The sequence below is a fragment of the Brassica napus genome, chromosome A2 (assembly GCF_020379485.1).
Source record: "Brassica napus cultivar Da-Ae chromosome A2, Da-Ae, whole genome shotgun sequence".
In the NCBI taxonomy this organism is placed as follows: domain Eukaryota; kingdom Viridiplantae; phylum Streptophyta; class Magnoliopsida; order Brassicales; family Brassicaceae; genus Brassica; species Brassica napus.
The window spans coordinates 3,799,995-3,820,264 of record NC_063435.1 but is presented as its reverse complement, the minus strand read 5'-3'; the positions used below and the strand labels follow the sequence as shown (position 1 = coordinate 3,820,264).

Sequence of the window (20,270 nt, the reverse complement as noted above, 5' to 3'; positions counted from 1 at the left end):
ACTATATTTTCTCTATGATTCAAATCTTACAATTTTAATATATGTGCAGACTTCCATGTGAAAAAACGTGCACGCCATCTATCATTCAACCTATTACTTTTTCCAAAGTAAACACTATAATCCTCGTTTCGTTAGCACCACAAACTAATCTCTTTGGATCAGTTTACTAAAAAATATGGATACTAATGTCAGAAAATAATATAACCACTATCAACCACAAATATTGGCACAAGACTATTTGGTTCAAGGAACATATTCCACGTAATGCGTTTATATCATGAATGGCTTTGCGGAGAAGACTGCCAACCAAGGATCGCTTGAGACGTTGGGGGTTAAATATCTCAGGAACGTGTGTCCTTTGTAATCTGGAAATAGAGACTCACCGTCATCTCTTCTTTGAGTGTTTTTTCTCTCGCTTGATATGGGAGCCTTTTGCTGCTGAAGTTTGGATTTCTCCTCCTTACACTCTGTTGCAGCCTGGATCAATCAACCTCGCGTCAACGCAGATGCGCATGCTACTCCAGTCATCAAGTTCTACTTTCAGTCAGCCATCTACCTGTTGTGGAAAGAGCGTAATGCTCGTGTGTTCACAACTGTCTTCTCACCTTCATCAGTCATCCTTGCCTCTCTCGACCGTATGATGCGTGACCGTCTCTTTTCTTACCCGGCAAGTTCTTCTTTCTCCTCTTCTCTACTTCTTTTTATCTTTCTTGTATAAGACTTCCTTAAGGCTTTTTTTACCTTGAGTTGTTGTTGGTTGTTTTTGTTTCCTTGCTGTAATAAGTTGTTTAAAAACAACAGTGTAACCTTTTAGAAAATAATAATCTTAACATCTTACCAAAAAAAAAATAACAAATATTGACTTATTTATGTGAATATATATTTTATTTTAAATCATTATAGTGGACGAATAAAACACCATATTTTGTACAACAAATTTTCTTAGATTCACCTCATCATACTCACCATTTTACCATTTTAATTACATAATTTTACATGAGCTTCTTCATCCTTCCCGGTTATTTTCTCTTTATTTATAACTACAATATAATGTTATAAATTATATATATTATAAATTAATAATTTATTTACCCTTAAAGTCTAACTATTAAAATATAACATAATTCAATATAGATATATGATTCTATTAATAAATTAGCAGTTACAAATTTGAAATTTCTAGAAATATCAAAAGTTGTATGTTAGTTAATTATTTTCTAAATCTAAATGACATTTATTTCTAATTTTTTTTGGATGAGAATATTTTGGCTGAGGTGGATAGTCCCAAAAGCCTTGAATTTAGTCCCTTTTATATAGTAGGATTTGATTAAATCATGTTAAACACCAGCATAGCATGCATGCTGAACCTTGAATTTTGAATTCTCTTGTAGAAAGAAAAGAGACATGGATAACGTATACTGTAAAATCTTTTCATAGTATTACTACAAAAATGTAAGTGTTAGCTATGTAATATGTAATATGTTGTACATATAATATAATTATATAAGTATTTTTCATGTTCTTTTCGTTTGGCCTACTGAGTGTATTCTTTGTCCAATGGAATATTAGTCTAGTGGCTACCACATGCAAGTCCACATAAATCCTGATTTCGATCGAATCTGCAGTACTGCATTACTTGAGTGAACTCTTAATAAAAAAGTGATCAGCGGGTCCGGGACTACACAACGCGATAAGTTATTTTTGTACAAAATATTAATGGCAATATGCAAATTATATAGTCCATGCCTATAGAAAGCAATGATAATAGCATAAATGTAGGCAATGAGTGCACAAAGAGTTTATGATCAAAAGAAAGGAAATGTGTAGGGTTACTCTTCTTGGTTGAAAGAAAAGTGTGTTCATGACAAATCAAAGAATAGGACGGTGTGATTTAGATGTTTTTAAGTGATCCCATCATGTTGTTTTCTTATTTTTTAAATTTACTAATTAAGACTCGTGCATGTGTTCTTATGCGTTTGTCCAATCTTTTGGAAAGGAGAAAAGGTCAACAAGCACAATAGCGTCTCCACCATTTTCACATATTCTCTATTGTATCTTTACTCAGTCGTTTCATCTACATCGTCATTTAAACATTGAAACTTTGAATTTTGTTTTGGTTTAAACATCAATTTTATATTAATCAAACTGGGAGTACATGATTTTCACCCCATAGGATTCAACCACACTTATATACAAAGTCATCTAGTATCACACATGACCACTTTTTTGGATCCAGTGCTACCGGACCTCAACTTTGATGTAATTTAACCTATGAGAACAAACCCTTCCTAAGACTCAGAAAGAGTTCTCTTAACTTGTTATTTCGATTTTTGTTTTCGTTTACCTTAGAAATTCTTTTTATCATATAATATTGTTTTTCAAGTTGTCAGATAATTAAATGGTATAGTAGCCACACAAAAAATGATCCTTGACCTCGATGAAATTACACTTATCTATAAATGGGTGGACGTATATATCGAGATAGATATTATGCTAGATATAGGAAGACCTTAAGGCCAAAATTAAGAACAGGATGAAGAAGTAACTTTCCAAAACAGGTAAAATGGGTTAGGCTAAAAAAAAAGTTAGGCTTTGAACGTAATGATACCTCTTTTTATTTCGAAAGTCAGCGGGATGCGAAAATGCGTAGTAACTTTGAAATTAAAAACATTTTATTTATTTCACTTTCATGTTCATGTATTTATCATCTAACTGTAATATATACATGTATGTGTTATACCCAGACGAATTTCTTTAATTGAAAGCACTAGTTCATGTCAAGTACATACATATGATCAATGTCAAATCTTAATGAAAATGAAAATTTGAAGGGAGGAAACAGAGGTGCGAAGTTGACTAACAGTGACAAAGAAAGATTGGTGTGGCAAAATGCACCTTCTCTAAGATAAGCCTTCCCCATTACTGTCCTTTTCTTTCTCTTCCCTTCCCTCACCTTTTAGTCTTTTAATTTTTTCTCTTGGTTCTTTATTTAAACTGATTTGCCAAAGATATAATAAAATAAAACGAAAATATTAATTTTTCTTATGAACTTATGTTTATAGATTTTTTCATCAAATTTATCTGCTGAAAGAAGTATGCTTATGAGATTCAAATTTATAGGCTAAAAAAATATCTTAAAAAAAATCTGTAAACTTAGATATATAAAAGAAGGCAAAAGAGATAATCAAACTTCTATGAAGTGAAAAAGTTTTCAAGACAAATTTTACATATACTAAAATATATACTGTTTTAAAATATAACTTATTACAGTCTACAACATTGTTTTTCTTTTGTATAATTGGGTCTTCAACATCGTGTTTGTTATGTTGAAAACTGCAAAGGAAAATCGAGATATGGGCTGTTCGTTTCACCATCTTTCATCTCCATCCAGATGATCAATTTGTATGATCTATCCAGTTGATCCATTTAGATTTTTAAAACTGTTTGTTTGTCCATCCAAATGGCTCGTCTAGATGATTCATCTGGATGGATCTTGTGTTTGTTTCTTTATTTATATTTCTATCTAGATGAGTTTAGTAAACAAATTACTAGAATACCCTCGTAATAAATTCTAATAAACAAAAAGATTGATAAACATATATTTTAAAAAACTTTAAAGTTTCAAACTAAAAAAAAAATATTAATCATAAACTGATTGTAACTTCGGTTTTGGCGGAAAAAGAGATTTTTCGATTTTGGCGGGAAAATACAATTTTTGGTTTTGGCAAGAAAACAATTTTTTTTGGGGTTTGGTGGGAAAACATGATTTTTGGTTTTAGCGAGAAAACGAGATTTTGCAGTTTTACGGGAAACACACATTTTTTGAGGTTTTAACGAGAAAACTGGCGGAAAAACACGTTTTACGATTTGACGGGAAAACACATTTTACGGTTTGGACGGAAAAATGCGTTTTAGGTTTTAACAGGAAAATGTGTTTTGTGGTTTTGTTATTTTTTGTATGTGACAAAATGATGTTATGTTTAGGTTTTAATTTGTGAATTACATCAGGGGTATAATAAACATTATATCATTTGTGACAGAACCATCTCCATCTAGATGGTTCAATTTGGATCAGCCAGCTGAATTTTAAAATTACGTTTAAATTTCTGAAAGTCATCTGGATGATCCATCTGAATGAGTTGCACTTTTAGTGTCTAAACGTACAGATCTCTCATCTCCATCCAGATGGCTCATCCAGATGGAGAAACGAACATGTCCATAGAAGAGAGGTAAGTGCGACACATTGCAAAACAAACACTTAAGATTGAATAATATCATATCAATTTTATTGTTCGTCAAGTGAATACATTATTACTGAGCATAGCGACGTGTGTGATTTTTTAGATGTTACAATACTAAGAGCATGATTAATGGAGAATTCTTAGGATGAAGTTCTTAGCGAAATATAAGAAACCGTTTCTTAACTTTTAACTAAAAAACTAAGAACCGGCTTTTAAATAAGATATTTAAAAGCTGATTTTTATTCTTAATTAAATTTTAAAAGACAAGTTCTTATATTCTTTTAAGAACTTCATCTTAATTAAGAACCTCCTATTAATCATGCTCTAATGCGTTAAATCCACGATTTCGTGAATTATTCGGTTGACTAGCTTATTTCAAATATTGATATATGTTACTTTGACACGACAGGTTGATGTTGCGTAGCGTGAGCATTGTTAAAGTCTTAAAGACGCAATGTAACAGATTTTGATAACATCCGCTATTTTATATCTATATATCTTACCTATATAGAATTTGGTAAGTTCACACTAAGCTTGTGAACATAAAGAACCATTATTATTGGAACAATGTACATAAGGCTAGAGGAACATCTTTTTTTTTGTGGGATGTCGCAACGCTTTTAATCTCATATCGAAACTTGAGTTTAGTACATGTAAGCAAGCTTGTTTTGCTAATAGATCCGTCATATGATTGGAACACTGAACACAACGCTTTATAAATAGGGAAAAGCTGACAAACGACAAGGCATTTTTACGTTTGGTTTAATCACTACTTAACGGCCTTATATTATACACCAAAGTATAAACAAATGAATAAAGTATATTGTAACATTCTAACTAAATCGGAAGTAAAAATATAGTAAAATATGTGATTTCAATATCAAATTATCGGAAAAATCTTGTCCCATATTCTTTTGGTTTTGTTTCAACTACTAAATCCATCGTGATGAAACACGAACCTTTACAATCTGAAGCATTTTTGTCCGAGTCGTACTAAACGTACGGTTTCTCGTGCTACTCCAAAACGTGAGTCGCTGTACAACGCTCCTACACACATCGTTGGCTACCACACTCTAAATCGCACTTCTCAGCAATGGTATTGTCACCGGCAGGAGATGGGAGATCTCTATGGTACAACTTTTGACCTACTTGTACGAGTATGGACTACTAAATCCATCGTGACGGGAATATCGCCCATGATAAGAGAATCTCCAAAATCAACCTTATTTTTACAGTTGAGTGAACCTCAAATCTGATATTCTCTAGTGGTAAAACCTTACATCTGATTTTTTTTAAAAAATATTTGCATTATAGTCCTTAAGATTGATTAAAGATAATAAAAATTACAAACATTTATAAATAATAAAATATATATTAAAAAGTATCACAAACAGTATTAACATTATATTATAATAAATGAGAATTATAAAAACACAAATTAAATCATAAATTATTAGTGAAATACCAAATTACTCAATATAATTATTTTTACAATGTTCAAACACAAGATCAATTAATAAATGTCAAAATAATATAAAACACATTTATTAAATATACATAGGTTATGAGCTTAAATTTATCGAAACTAACAATTATTATGCAAAATATTTAGAAAATATCAATTATAAGGACTAAAATGACAAATATAAAAGTTAACATGGTTATTTAAAAGATACATAACTGTAGAAATGAAAAAAAATTTATAAAACTTAATATATAAGATTTTGACAGTCAAACCTCAAATTTAAAATTTTACTGTTCAAAACACTAAAATTTGAGGTTTTGAAGTTGCTCTTGGAATATATAAAACTTTATATTTGATGTTTTAAACTTGTTCTTGGAGATGTTTTAAGGCTGTCCATAACTTTGACTTCATTAAGAAAAGCTATCAGAATAAAAATATATTATATCTTGTAATGTGAAAATAGTAATTTTGAAAACTTTTTAGATATTCCTGACATATTCACGAGGTACTTCTCACAATTAGTTATAAGAGGCCTTTAATTAAAAATTAATTATAACTAATTCATATTAAAATATTAGTAGTGTTTTTTGTCTGATTTTTTTTTAGGATGAAGGTGCTAGGTCCAAAATATTAGTATGAGAAACTGCCCCCTATATACATAAAAACACAAATTCACTATTTAACCAAAAATACTCGCTCTCTTCGTTTCTCTCTTTAATCTCTCGCTAAAAATCTAATTACTCTTTTTGATTATTTGGAAAATAATCCCTAATAATATTGACCACTTTTTTTTTCTTTGGGTGTCAATAACTTTACCGATTCAAAGATGATTAATATCTAGATAATCAGCTGTGATTAGAATTTATTATACACTGTTTGGTTTTGTAATAGCCCATCAAAAGACTGGTTATAAATCCAAGTCTTGAAATCTCACTTAAATTATTTTTCCATTTGGTGTTTAATTGTTTTATTTAGACACATAAGGTATTACCCCATCCGCCACTATACTTTTTACTTATTAGTGATGATAGAGGTTGCACATGAGCATAGGGGAAGATTTATATATAACCAGAACTTTCCAGTTAACCATATTAAATAAAAGATAGTTTGGAGATATTATATAAACTGCGCCTCTGTGGTTTAATTTATTTTAAGATTATCAACTTTCTATTTGTTAGAACATATTTTCAGAGACTAAGGCTCCAAATGGTAACTGCGGTTTGAGCGGTGCGGGACAAGCGGTTTAACTGCGGTGTGATTTTAACAGTTATAAAAATGTATAGATATATGGTATATGTATATATTTTTGTTACTGTTAACTGTGGTGCGGGGCAGTACGGTTCGTAACATTCGAAGCCTAAGAGTTCTCCCCTTGTCACAAACTGTTCCACTGATTTGGTTTCTCGTGCCTCCAGTTCTATTGTTTCGGACATTGCAAAGATTGTTTGTGATGATGTACGATGTTGGAAACGGGCTTTACCCCCACTTCATACCCAGTGTAAGAACTCGGTTTAGTGTCAACAATTTCCGGTAAAAAAGTATATATGTTTTTGAACCCACTCTAAGCTGTACTTAGCACCAAGCTGAACTGTCGGACCAAAATGTAAACGAAATCAAGACAGTAAATGTAATTTGAAAGGCATCTGATACCCAGCGAATATCACGTCGCTCTTATGATCTACTTTCAACACCTATAAAAGAAGAGCCAAGGAAAATGAGAAGGGGATCCAAGTTTTATATATCAAGCTTATATTCTAACTACTATTGTACTCTTTTATTTTCATATATCCTACCGCTCTTCACAATTGTATCAAATCATAAGATCAATAATATACATTTTTCTTACAAGATCATCAGTAGACATTTTTTTATAGATTACTTACTCGATATGCTAGTCTAAATCATAACCCTAATTTTTGAAGTGAATTTTGAGCTACCGTTATATCTTGTCATGGGAGGTCCTGGTTGGTTATACAACCGCTAATCATGGCGTTTAATTTTGTATTTGTGTTTTTCTTCTTCTTGAGATTCATTCTTTTGAGCTAATTGTTATTAACAATTTTGGAAACTGAACTCAAACGGGGGAAAGAAATGACTTTTTATATATATATATGAATTAATTACAATAAGTCAAATTGATTTTATAGGTCTTTGATTGGTCGTCTGTGTGGTTGACCTGAAGAGATGCTTTCCTCAGGACTTTCTATTTTTAGTAATCACTTCATGCGTATTGATCATTCCTAACTAAATAAACATAAAAATATACAAACGATTCAAAAATCAGTGCCTCTCCTACTTTTTCTCCTTGTCGAATAATTCGATTAAACCAGAAAAAAAAACAAGACAAACTAATAGGAAATAAGATAGAATTATAAGATCTCCGACGATTCTTTAATCAATTACTGGTCCCGGAGAAAAAATGATGAAAAATAACAGTCCTAGCGATGAAAAATGGATGTTAGAGAGTGTAGAGATCGATACAATGGGTGATACTTCTTCCAAAAAGCCAGACATTAACGTCAAGAAGAACGAAGGTGGTCTGAAGAAGACTGCGTCAAGGGGTGTGGGATCGATAATCCGCACGTTGAGCGTTTCGAACTGGAGAAAGAGCGGTAATCTTGGCTCGCCAAGCACGAGGAAAAGCGGTAACCTGGGCCCTCCAGGTGCCGCGGTCCTTCCAAAGAAGGGTCCACAAAGAGTAGAGAGGACAACATCTAGCGCTGCTAGGGGACTCCAGAGCTTACGGTTCCTTGATCGGACGGTCACGGGAAAGGAAAGAGATTCATGGAGATCTATTGAGAACCGGTTTAATCAGTTTTCTGTTGATGGCAAATTGCCTAAAGAGAAGTTCGGCGTATGCATTGGTAATTAACGAAACTACCAATAATTGATAGGGCTTGGACAGGACTAACCCTGAAATTTATGGAGTTTGAAACTATTGCTAAACATATATTATTTTAAATTATTTAGAAGTCAGATGATATAAAATTATTAACCATTAATATTTTGGGGCTATATGCGAATGTTTCTTTTGATATACTCATGGCCGGCTTTGGGGCTTGGCAGACTAATACCAATGGATATGTACATCTGATTTTCATTTATTTGTGTGTGTGTAAAGGTTAATTCCATGCATTAGATTAAATGTTCATTCCATGCATTATATTATCACCTTTTTTGTTAGGAAATAAAATGTATAACGTCGATAGTGCATATATTGGTAGGAATGGGAGATACAATGGAGTTTGCGGGAGAAGTTTATGAGGCATTGGGTCGGAGAAGGCAAATAGAGACAGAAAGTGGTATTGACAAAGAACAACTTAAGCTGTTTTGGGAAGACATGATCAAGAAAGATCTCGATTGTCGTCTCCAGATATTCTTCGACATGTAATTACTTATATAATCTTATACGTTTTCACATATATCTAAATGTGGTTAGTTTAAAAATTTGCGGTTGTGGTTGTTGATTAGGTGTGACAAGGACGGAGATGGGAAGCTCACGGAAGATGAAGTGAAAGAAGTCATTGTCTTGAGCGCAGCCGCTAACCGCCTAGGGAACCTTAAAAAAAATGCTGCCGCTTACGCTTCTTTGATCATGGAAGAACTCGATCCTGATCACAAGGGATACATCGAGGTTTAACTTTCTTTTCTTTTTCAAAATTTATATCCGTTTTGGTTAGCGTCTAAGTCTAGAGAATAGTTTTAACAACGTACTATTACATATAAATATCCAAAAAATTATCGTGATTATCGGAACAATTATTTATCAAATTTATCATCTCTTATTGCAGATTCATACAAATAGATTTTTTGAATATGCCGTCTGTTCTAGAGATAGCTCATGAGATTCTGGATAAACAATATTGAGTAAAATGAATTAGTATGATAACCAAAGTTTGTTACATGGGATTCTTTATATATTACATCGGTTTAGCAAAAGGAAACTAAACCAACTGGTATATCTAATTAACATTAACCGGATTTAATAAACAATTTAGTCAAAGTTTTAATAAAAAAATCATTACAAATTGGAGGTCTATGTTAATGTAAATCATTTTTAAAATTTTAGGGATCATAGACCAACATTTTACTTACGTATGCCCATAACCGCCATGTCTAGGGTTATCGTTCTTCCGAAAAACTTGTGTTTTTCTAATTTTTCGCTTTATCTCAAAACATAGAGTTATGTTCTGACCATTTTATAGTTTATATCAAGCAGATGTGGCAGTTAGAAGTGCTCTTAACAGGGATGGTGTCAAACGCTGATACGGAGAAGATGAAGAAATCTCAAACGCTGACTCGAGCCATGATCCCAGAGCGGTACAGGACGCCAATGAGCAAGTACGTTTCGGTGACCACAGAGTTAATGCACGAGAACTGGAAGAAAATATGGGTCCTCACTTTGTGGCTCCTCATCAACGTCTATCTATTCATGTGGAAGTACAACGAATTCATGAGAAGCCCTCTCTACAACATCACCGGACGCTGCGTTTGCGCCGCTAAAGGCTCGGCGGAAACGCTTAAATTCAACATGGCTCTAATCTTGGTCCCAGTCTGTAGGAAAACCCTGACTATGCTTAGGTCATCGTTCTTGAGTCGCATGATCCCATTCGATGACAACATTAACTTCCACAAGGTGATTGCGTATGCTATCGCCTTCCATGCATTGCTACACACGCTGCTACACCTTTTCTGTAACTATCCTAGGTTAAGTACGTGCTCTTACGACGTGTTCTTGAAGTATGCTGGATCTGCCTTGGGACACACGCAACCGAGCTATCTTGGTTTGATGATGACGTCAGTGTCAATCACTGGAGTTTTTATGATTTTTTTCATGGGATTCTCGTTTACGCTCGCGATGCATTATTTTAGAAGGAACATAGTGAAGTTGCCAAAACCGTTTAGCGTTCTTGCTGGGTTTAATGCGTTTTGGTATGCTCATCATTTGCTGATTCTTGCTTATGTTCTTCTCATTCTTCATGGTTACTATCTTATCATCGAGAAGCCTTGGTACGAGAAAACGGTAATTGAAACTAATATATGCACTAATATAAAATAAATTAATTCTGCATTTCATTTTTTTGTTTGTTTGTTTGTTTGTTTTTCAATTTGTTGATAAATGGAAATGCAGACATGGATGTACGTGGCCGTTCCGATGCTGTTCTACGCAAGTGAGAGGCTTTTCTCACGTGTTCTTCAAGACCACAGCCATCGTGTCCACGTGATTAAGGTAATCAAAAGGGTTACTATTTGTTTTTTAAAAGAAAAAGTTACTATATTGTCAATATTAAGTAAAACACATATTTTCATTTTTCCAATATATATTTATTTTCGTTTATCCTATTACAGGCTATTGTATATTCGGGAAACGTTCTTGCACTTTACGTGACCAAACCTCCCGCGTTCAAATACAAAAGTGGCATGTACATGTTTGTCAAGTGTCCTGACCTCTCACAATTCGAATGGTAATCTAAATATTAACAGTCAATGCATTTATAAGTTAAAATTTAAATCAGAATTATGATTTTAACTTATTTAATTATATTCAACAACAAAATAATTTAAACCATAATATTTATAAGGTTAATACTAAATAGTAGTATCAATTATTGTTATTCTTATTCAGGCATCCATTCTCCATCACTTCTGCACCTGGAGATGACTATTTAAGTGTTCACATAAGAGCCTTAGGTGATTGGACAACTGAACTTAGGAACACATTCGCAAAGGTAATTTCTTGTAACTCGTTATTTTCAGTATAGCCATCATGATATTTGTCTTTCATGTTACTTATACTCAAGTATACTCAACTATTTTATTATTTCTATTGTGTTTGTAGACATGCGAGCCCCCTCCTCAAGCAGCCGCAAAGCCTAAACCAAATAGTCTTATGAGGATGGAAACAAGAGCAACAGGTGCAAATCCCCACATTGAAGAATCACAAGTCTTGTAAGTGAAAATATAATAAACTAACAATTACTTAAAATGCTATTATATATCAGTTTTTTTCTTCTATATACCTATATGTATGGTTGGGTGCCTCAAAAGTGTAAAAGGCATGTTATAAAATAAAATTTATTTCATACCAGGTTCCCAAAGATATTCATCAAAGGACCGTATGGAGCTCCAGCACAAAATTATCAGAAGTTCGATATTCTTTTGCTGGTTGGACTAGGGATTGGAGCAACTCCATTCATAAGCATATTGAAAGACATGTTAAACCATCTAAAACCCGGGATTCCCAAAGTTGTAAGTAGTATAAACATTTTTATCCATATAATTGTGTGAGGTTGAACAAGATGGAAAAAGAGGGACTATATTATGAATATTGGAAAATATAGGGGCAAAAGTACGAAGGAAGTGTAGGAGGAGAGAGCGTAGGAGGTGATAGTATTAGTGGTGGTGGAGGCAAGAAGTTTCCTCAGAGAGCATATTTTTTTTGGGTGACAAGAGAACAAGCTTCCTTTGATTGGTTCAAGGGAGTTATGGATGACATCGCCGAGTATGATAAAACCGTAAGTTATCCATCTTAATTTTTATTGTTTAATGCATATTTACAAGTTAAATGCATACATGAAAAACTGAAACAGTTTCAACATTCTCATTTCATAAAAATGTAGGTATAAAAAAGCATAAACTATTTTCAAGGTTTTCAGATATGAAATTCTGTAAAAAAAAATGTAAAAGTCTATTTGTTTTATTTTTTTTTGGCAGCATGTGATTGAAATGCATAACTACTTAACAAGCATGTACGAAGCAGGAGATGCAAGATCTGCCCTAATCGCTATGGTTCAGAAACTTCAACATGCTAAGAATGGTGTTGACATCGTCTCCGAAAGCCGGGTAATAAGTTTTCAATTTTTTATAATCATAAATCACCAAAAACGAGGTGTCCGCTCTAGCTGTCGCTTTAGCATTTTTGGGTTTAAAAAGTATATAATTATTTGCCATTTTATATAGTTCAATCGGTACGGTATCTTAACTAAATATTTGAAGGGATTTAGAAAAGAAAGTGTTCATGTTAAGAGAATTAATCACTTCAATCGTTGACAAAAATACTAGTCCAATCTTAAACATATAAAGGCCAAATGACACTTGTTGGTGTGGATTAAGCACTCTTAGGCAATAATTACACATGTATCTTGATAATTTATTTTATTTAGCAAAAAGAAAATATTTTAATAATTTTTTTTTTAATTTTAACTTCTTAAAATACAATTCAGATACGAACACATTTTGCAAGACCCAATTGGAGGAAGGTTTTTTCTGAATTGTCAAGCAAACACGAAGCATGTCGAATAGGTAATCACTTGTTAGTAATTCTTATTTTTATTGTTTATTTTCTGAAAGTTCATTATGTTGTTCATAAAGTTTCTGAAAATTCTTACTTAAAAACTATTTTATTTATATGATTATATCTGCATGCAATTCTTGACATGTTTCTTTCAGGCGTGTTCTACTGTGGAAGTCCAACACTGGTTCGACCACTTAGAGATCTTTGTCAGGAGTTTAGTCTCGAGTCATCCACTCGTTTTACTTTCCATAAGGAAAACTTTTAACCAAAACTACATTTTTTGGCAAGCATGTTAAGTTTTACGTACCAAAACTAATCTTATTACTATTATTGAACTAAAGAAGCCGATTTTGATGATCACATTGTAATTAGTTGGTGACATAATGTAACGTAATCATCCCGTAAAATGTACAGTAACATTTTGATTAAGCAAAAACCTCGAGTATATTTTGCTTAACTTGTTTGAATATCAAGAATTTGTTCTTTAATTTCTTTTTCTTCTCTTAGTAATCTTTTTGATTGTTGCCAAAAGTCTCAGAAATGGACATTTCAAAATGTTCATTTTATTTTTGGAACCAATTTTTTTTAATAAGCTAATATTACATATACAAAATTAAGGTGCACAAATAAAAAATACTAAAAATAGAATTATAATTTAGTTTTAATTAACTATTTAATCTACCTGATTTTGATTTCTTTTTCTTAATTAACGTACCCCTCATGTATGGATAGGAAATGCAATTTGATATTAGGAAAGGTTTCTATTTCGTGACATAACATATGTACGACAGTTTTGTTTTAATATATGTTTCTTGTTTTGCTACTGTAGTTTTCTCAAGGTTTAAATTTTCACCAGACAAATCCACAAGCGTAGATTTTTTTTTTCAAACATAACACAGATTTGAGTACTAGTGTGAATGTGCTATAGTTAACATTTTTAAAACAAAACGAATGTGCAGAAGAGTAGGTAACATGAGAACGAAGTGTAAAGGAGAGAGTCCAACCTGTTAAGCAAAACGTAGTTTGGTACGTAGCCTAAATCATTAAGATATCCATCTTCTATATATATTTATATATCTTATAACATAGATTCTATGTAACTTTCTGAAGATTTGTGAAAATAGATAGACGAACAAACAACTATTGCAAAATTTGCATTACTTCTAAAAATATTCCTTGGCGATTAGAACTATATAATCATGTTACCTGCATACTTGTTAACTAAACGAAAGCGTTTCACCTCCAGCAAGTAAACCAGAGTGATTCGGACATATTTGAATTCAATAACTGTATAATCCTAAGGAATACTACTCTGCTATTAAAAAAATTGATTAAAGCATATAAGCATTATTCATCAGTTCTATTCAAAGATTATTAAAGAAAGTCTTTAGAAAAAGATTAAGAAAAAGAGTTGATTATATGTAACGCTAATTGTGCAGGTAGAATTTTGGTTACTCTTACGGGAAACTCATATTTTCGTAGATAACTTTATAATTATTCGGATCTTTATATGTTCACGTAAAAGGTGGCTAGTAACTGTCTACACTGATCTACATATATATGCGTATTGTCTAATTACTATATGTATACATACCTAAATCCATTATACTATATTTTATATGTAGCCTTACTTAGAAATCAAGGTTGGTGCAACTACAATATATATGTAAAAAAATAAATAAGAGAAAAACATGTACAATACAAATACGTACCCTCCAATCTAATCAAACTCTCTTGACATCATGTGAACATCTTACGCGTATTGATTCGTGAAAAATGCTAATTGATATAATGTCAAATCTAATTATTATGTTTAAGCAAGGATAACAAAACTGGAACAAGAGATACCATTACAAAGGATGTGTGCACCAACCAAAATACAATTCAAGGAGAGACGAAGAAGCCATCGGATTTAAGTCTGAGTTTAAGTGTTTTTTTTTTGCTAAGAGATATAAGTCTGAGTTTAAGTTCCATATAATGCTAAGTAATAGTATATAATATCAAATATCTAGTGCGTGTGTGTTTAATTTAGCATGTCTAAGCCTGCCTTTAAGTCCAATAATTTCATCTTGTTAGTAGACTACCAATTCATATATGTATTCATTTAATATTGTCTGTAAATCAAAGACTAATTTAGGTTTCAACTTAAGATTGATATTTAGTTGGTAAGTTGAAGAATACACATTGTGTTTAAATTGGAGATCGTTTGAAACTGGTCTGATGTCTGAATACTTAGAAGACCAAATATTTTTAGTTTAATGTATTAGATCATAACTATAGTTGAAATCGTTATAGAGATATCGGAACTTCGTTATCAAATAATTTGGGAAATAATTGCCCGGACAAATAGTTTCTTAAATACCCCGGACTGAATTAAAGATCTCGAGTGTCACGGGACAGAAACATGCCTAGTTAAATAAATATCTATAACTATATTTACTGTTATTGATTGTGAGTTACCAACTAAAATATTGTTAAAGACATAACTGTAAAAACTCACAAATGGTTTGAACTACATTTCTACATCATTTGTTTAAAAAAAAAATCATTTTCAAGATGTTATAAAGAAAAACTATATATTTTAATTACCGACTTCTCATAGTTACGGGACAAGTTGAAACCTACTTGTCAGCAACCTTGTCTACATCATATTTCGATTGTAAATTGACTGTAAATTTCTCAAAATTATAAATATGAAAGACGAATAACAAGCAAACATATCCCATATATACATTATTATTGCAATAATAAATATGAATATTACTCCATCCGTTTCAGATTACTTGTCGTTGTTTGAAACAACTATCGTTTTATAATTTCAATGCACAATTTATTGATTTTATATTTTTATCTATTTTTTAATTAATTGAAATGTGATTAGGTATATTGGTAATGATGTTTTTATCTAGTAATATATAAAATTAAATATTTTCTTAATTTGTGTGTCAAAGTCTAAAACTACAAATAATCTGAAATAAAAGGAGTATATGTTTGTGTCGGAGAAGCATGCATAAGTGGCATGCCTTTGAGGATACGAACTTAAAAGGGAGTTAGGTCACTTGCTTGGGAAATAAAAGAGCCAACCTTAATTTGAGGTTTCCTCAATGTTTTTGTAATCCACGATATATTGACAATAACCTTCATGGATTTTGATATCTAACCCTAATCGTGACCTTCTATGATAGCTACAATCTCCCTCTCTTTGCTTATCCATAAAGCAATTTTAGCTTACGAATGTTCTGACTAGCTCCACGTCGATTGAACTCCTACAAAAGTTCCCACCTGCAAAACAAAATTAAATAAATAATAAGCACATGAAGTACTAATCACTTAAAAATTAAAATGCCTTATGAAATGATGAAATCCATTTACAGTAAAAACATAACTGCTAACGACAAAAGTTACCCTTCTAGAAGTTTTCTATCAAACGATATCAACCGCCACATTTGGTCCAAGTTACTATAAATGACAACTTTGCATTTCATATTTAATTCTATGCCATAATCTTGAAAATGAAACTAAGAGATTTTGAGGGGTTTAAGAGGGTCAAAGAGTTTGACTTATCTTTGACACCACTCATTGATAAGCTGTTCATATATGCTCTAACAGCTAGTCAAAATCAAGAGTCTGGAATTACATAGACTTCTCTACCAATTATCTTTTTGTTTGTACATAAACAACTACTATAATTTTTTTTCTCCATATTTCCTGCTCAAGCAAGAACCTAACTTTCCTTCCTATATATATACACTAAATGTTGAAACAATGAATCCACACAGAAAAACAAAAAAAAAGAACAGAGGCAGAGGCAGAGGCAGAGTATTAAGTAACCTTTACCAGCCCACTTAAACTTCCTAAGGATATATAACAAATGGCGTCTTGGCTTCTCTTTTCTGTGTTCTCTTGTGTTCTTCTTCTTCCTGAACCTGCATTTGGGATTACTAGGCATTATACGCTGGACGTATGTAAAGATTTGTTTATTCTGTTAAAATGTTGAGATTAGACATGAAAGGTTGCAGATGATGATAAGATGTTTCATATTTTTTGCAGATAAAAATGCACAACGTGACACGTCTTTGCCACACAAAGAGTCTTGTTTCTGTAAACGGGAAGTTTCCAGGGCCTAAGATTATTGCTAGAGAAGGTGACCAGCTTCTTATCAAAGTTGTTAACCATGTCCCAAACAATATCTCTCTCCACTGGTAATAATAATCTTTAAAACACTTTTATCACCATTAAGAAAGCAATGTTTTGATTACTAACACCTGAAATCTCAGGCATGGGATCAGGCAATTACGGTCTGGTTGGGCTGATGGACCAGCTTACATAACACAATGTCCTATCCAGACAGGTCAAAGCTATGTATACAACTACACCATTGTTGGTCAAAGAGGAACTCTATGGTACCATGCTCACATCTCATGGCTCAGAGCAACGGTCTATGGTCCTCTCATCATTCTTCCCAAACACGGTGTTCCTTACCCGTTCCCCAAACCTCACAAAGAAGTCCCCATGGTCTTTGGTGAGTGGTTCAACGCAGACACTGAGGCAATCATCCGCCAAGCAACGCTGACAGGAGGTGGTCCAAATGTCTCTGATGCTTACACAATCAACGGTCTTCCTGGTCCACTATACAACTGCTCAGCTAAAGGTAAGTGTTGATTCCTACTACAACTAATAATGGTTTTGATAAAATATAATAACCAACAATGATGTTAAAAAAACAGATACATTCAGACTGAGAGTGAAGGCAGGGAAGACATACCTTCTCAGGATAATCAACGCTGCACTTAATGACGAGCTCTTCTTCAGCATCGCAAACCACACGGTCACAGTCGTTGAAGCTGATGCCGTCTACGTCAAACCATTCGAGACTAACACCATCTTGATCGCTCCTGGCCAGACCACAAACGTCCTGCTCAAGACCAAACCGAGTTACCCTAGCGCCTCCTTCTTCATGACCGCTAGACCATACGCCACGGGTCAAGGGACTTTCGATAACACTACAGTCGCAGGCATCTTGGAATACGAACAGCCTAAACATTCAAAGACCAATATAAAGAATCTTCCTCTCTTCACGCCGGTGCTCCCCGCTCTAAACGACACAAACTTCGCTACCAAGTTTAGCAACAAGCTGCGTAGCTTGAACAGCAAGAAGTTCCCGGCGAACGTGCCTCAGAAGGTCGATAGGAAGTTCTTTTTCACGGTGGGATTGGGGACAAACCCTTGTAACCATAAGAACAACCAGACGTGCCAGGGTCCTACCAACACCACAATGTTTGCTGCATCGATCAGCAACATCTCATTCACGCTGCCAACGAAGGCTCTCCTTCAGTCTCACTACTCTGGGAGATCTAACGGAGTGTATTCTCCAAACTTCCCGTGGAGTCCCATTGTTCCTTTTAACTACACAGGCACTCCGCCTAACAACACCATGGTCAGCACCGGGACGAACGTAATGGTTCTGAGGTATAACACGAGCGTTGAGCTTGTGATGCAGGACACTAGCATTCTTGGGGCGGAGAGCCATCCTCTTCACCTTCATGGGTTCAACTTCTTTGTCGTTGGCCAAGGGTTTGGGAACTTTGACCCGAAGAATGATCCTAAGAAGTTTAATCTTGTTGATCCGATAGAGAGGAACACAGTTGGTGTGCCTTCTGGTGGATGGGCTGCTATTAGATTCCTTGCAGACAACCCAGGTAAGAGAAAACACTATAAACCAAAGAAATATAGCTTTTATGTTAGTCTAATCTTATATGAAAATTAAAAAAATGTAATGACAGGAGTGTGGTTCATGCACTGTCACTTGGAAGTGCATACCAGTTGGGGTCTGAGGATGGCTTGGCTTGTTCTTGATGGAGATAAGCCTGATCAGAAACTGATTCCTCCTCCTGCAGACTTGCCCAAGTGCTGATAAATCTTGCTATCTTTTTTGTTTCTTGTCTCTTCTTTCTTCCAAGCTTCATGTATTTGTTTTTTTTTTTTTTTTTGGTTTACGGCCATATTCATCAGTTTGACATGAGGTCAAAGTCCTGTTCAATAATTTGACATGAGGTCAATTTATGTTTCTGTTGCAAAGCTCTGTTTTCTGTAACTGTAGATCGGTGTGCCATGCTATATATATATAAACAATTTAATTTGCAAAAGTTGCGGTTTCTCACTCGTTACTCTTCCCGCCACCGTCTTCATCGGAACTTAGCTCGAAGATCAGCAGTCAATCTCTCTAAGCGACTTAACACAACTAGGGATGTTAACATGGGTAATTACCCAAACCCACTAATAATGGGTTGGGTTTTTACCCGTCTAAGATTTATTGGATCGATCATGGGTATTAATTTTGAAACCCATATTTATGTTGGGTAAATATAAAAGGGTAATGGTGTACCCATGGGTTTTCAGTTATATTATTATATTTTCACTATTTTAATTTAATTATATTAAATTTGCAAAAACGTTTTTTTCGTCAAAACCAAAAAATAAATTTTTCCGCCAAAACCGTAAAAATAAATTATCTCACAGAAACAAAAATATGAGTTTTCCCGCCAAAACCGAAAAATCGAGTTTTCCTGCCGAAACCGCAAAACCGAGTTTTCCCGCCAAAACCATAAAACCGAGTTTTCCCGTCAAAACCGCAAAACCGAGTGTTCTCGCCAAAACCGCAAAACCGAATTTTCCCGCCAAAACCCCAAAACTGAGTTTTCCGCCAAAACCTTAAAACCGAGTTTTCTGACTGAAAACCGCAAAATCGAGTTTTTCGACTGAAAACCGCAAAACCGAGTTTTCCGACTGAAAACCGCAAAACCGAGTTTTCCCGCCAAAACCGCAAAACCGAGTTTTCTCGCCAAAACTCCAAAACCGCAAAACCAAATTTTTCCGCCAAAACCTTAAAATCGAGTTTTCCGACTGAACCGCAAAACCGAGTTTTCCCGCCAAAACCGAAAAACCAAGTTTTCTCGCCAAAACCCCAAAGCCGCAAAACCGATTTTTCCGCCAAAACCTTAAAATCGAGTTTTCCGACTGAAAACTCCAAAACTGAGTTTTCCCGCCAAAACCGAATTTTCTCGTCAAAACCGCAAAAACAAGTTTTCCCGCCAAAACCGCAAAACCCAATTTTTCCGCCAAAACCGCAAAACCCAAATTTTCTGCCAAAACCGCAAAACGAGTTTTCCCGCCGAAACCGAAAACCGAGTTTTTCCGCCGAAATCGCAAAACCGAGTTTTTCTGCCGAAATCGCAAAAACGAGTTTTTCCGTCAAAACCGCAAAGCAAGT

At 33.8% G+C, this 20,270-nt stretch overlaps 2 protein-coding genes across 2 annotated transcripts; both read left to right on the top strand.

The window, feature by feature from the left end:
* The first annotated feature begins 5,083 nt into the window (after positions 1–5,083).
* Positions 5,084–13,861, top strand: LOC106385746 (putative respiratory burst oxidase homolog protein H). The gene is made up of 13 exons (XM_048750109.1): positions 5,084–8,570; positions 8,931–9,093; positions 9,178–9,340; positions 9,926–10,729; positions 10,838–10,936; positions 11,056–11,171; positions 11,333–11,435; positions 11,546–11,655; positions 11,796–11,955; positions 12,048–12,221; positions 12,421–12,549; positions 12,930–13,008; positions 13,156–13,861. The coding sequence occupies exons 1-13, from the start codon at positions 8,126–8,128 to the stop codon at positions 13,263–13,265; spliced, it is 2,655 nt and encodes an 884-aa protein (XP_048606066.1). The 5' UTR covers positions 5,084–8,125; the 3' UTR covers positions 13,266–13,861.
* A 2,896-nt stretch (positions 13,862–16,757) lies between these two features.
* LOC106385758 (laccase-17) lies at positions 16,758–19,146 on the top strand. The gene is made up of 5 exons (XM_013825662.3): positions 16,758–16,961; positions 17,051–17,202; positions 17,278–17,651; positions 17,728–18,699; positions 18,784–19,146. The coding sequence occupies exons 1-5, from the start codon at positions 16,872–16,874 to the stop codon at positions 18,912–18,914; spliced, it is 1,719 nt and encodes a 572-aa protein (XP_013681116.2). The 5' UTR covers positions 16,758–16,871; the 3' UTR covers positions 18,915–19,146.
* Positions 19,147–20,270: the final 1,124 nt, after the last annotated feature.

Excerpts from the sequence above, each read along its gene's own strand:
- LOC106385746 (XM_048750109.1), top strand. The coding sequence starts at position 8,126 with ATGATGAAAAATAACAGTCCTAGCGATGAAAAATGGATGTTAGAGAGT. Across the intron at positions 10,730-10,837 it reads AGCCTTGGTACGAGAAAACG|ACATGGATGTACGTGGCCGT; the intron begins GTAATTGAAACT and ends ATGGAAATGCAG. Across the intron at positions 11,436-11,545 it reads TTAGGAACACATTCGCAAAG|ACATGCGAGCCCCCTCCTCA; the intron begins GTAATTTCTTGT and ends TTGTGTTTGTAG.
- LOC106385758 (XM_013825662.3), top strand. The coding sequence starts at position 16,872 with ATGGCGTCTTGGCTTCTCTTTTCTGTGTTCTCTTGTGTTCTTCTTCTT. Across the intron at positions 16,962-17,050 it reads CTAGGCATTATACGCTGGAC|ATAAAAATGCACAACGTGAC; the intron begins GTATGTAAAGAT and ends TATTTTTTGCAG. Across the intron at positions 17,652-17,727 it reads ATACAACTGCTCAGCTAAAG|ATACATTCAGACTGAGAGTG; the intron begins GTAAGTGTTGAT and ends TTAAAAAAACAG.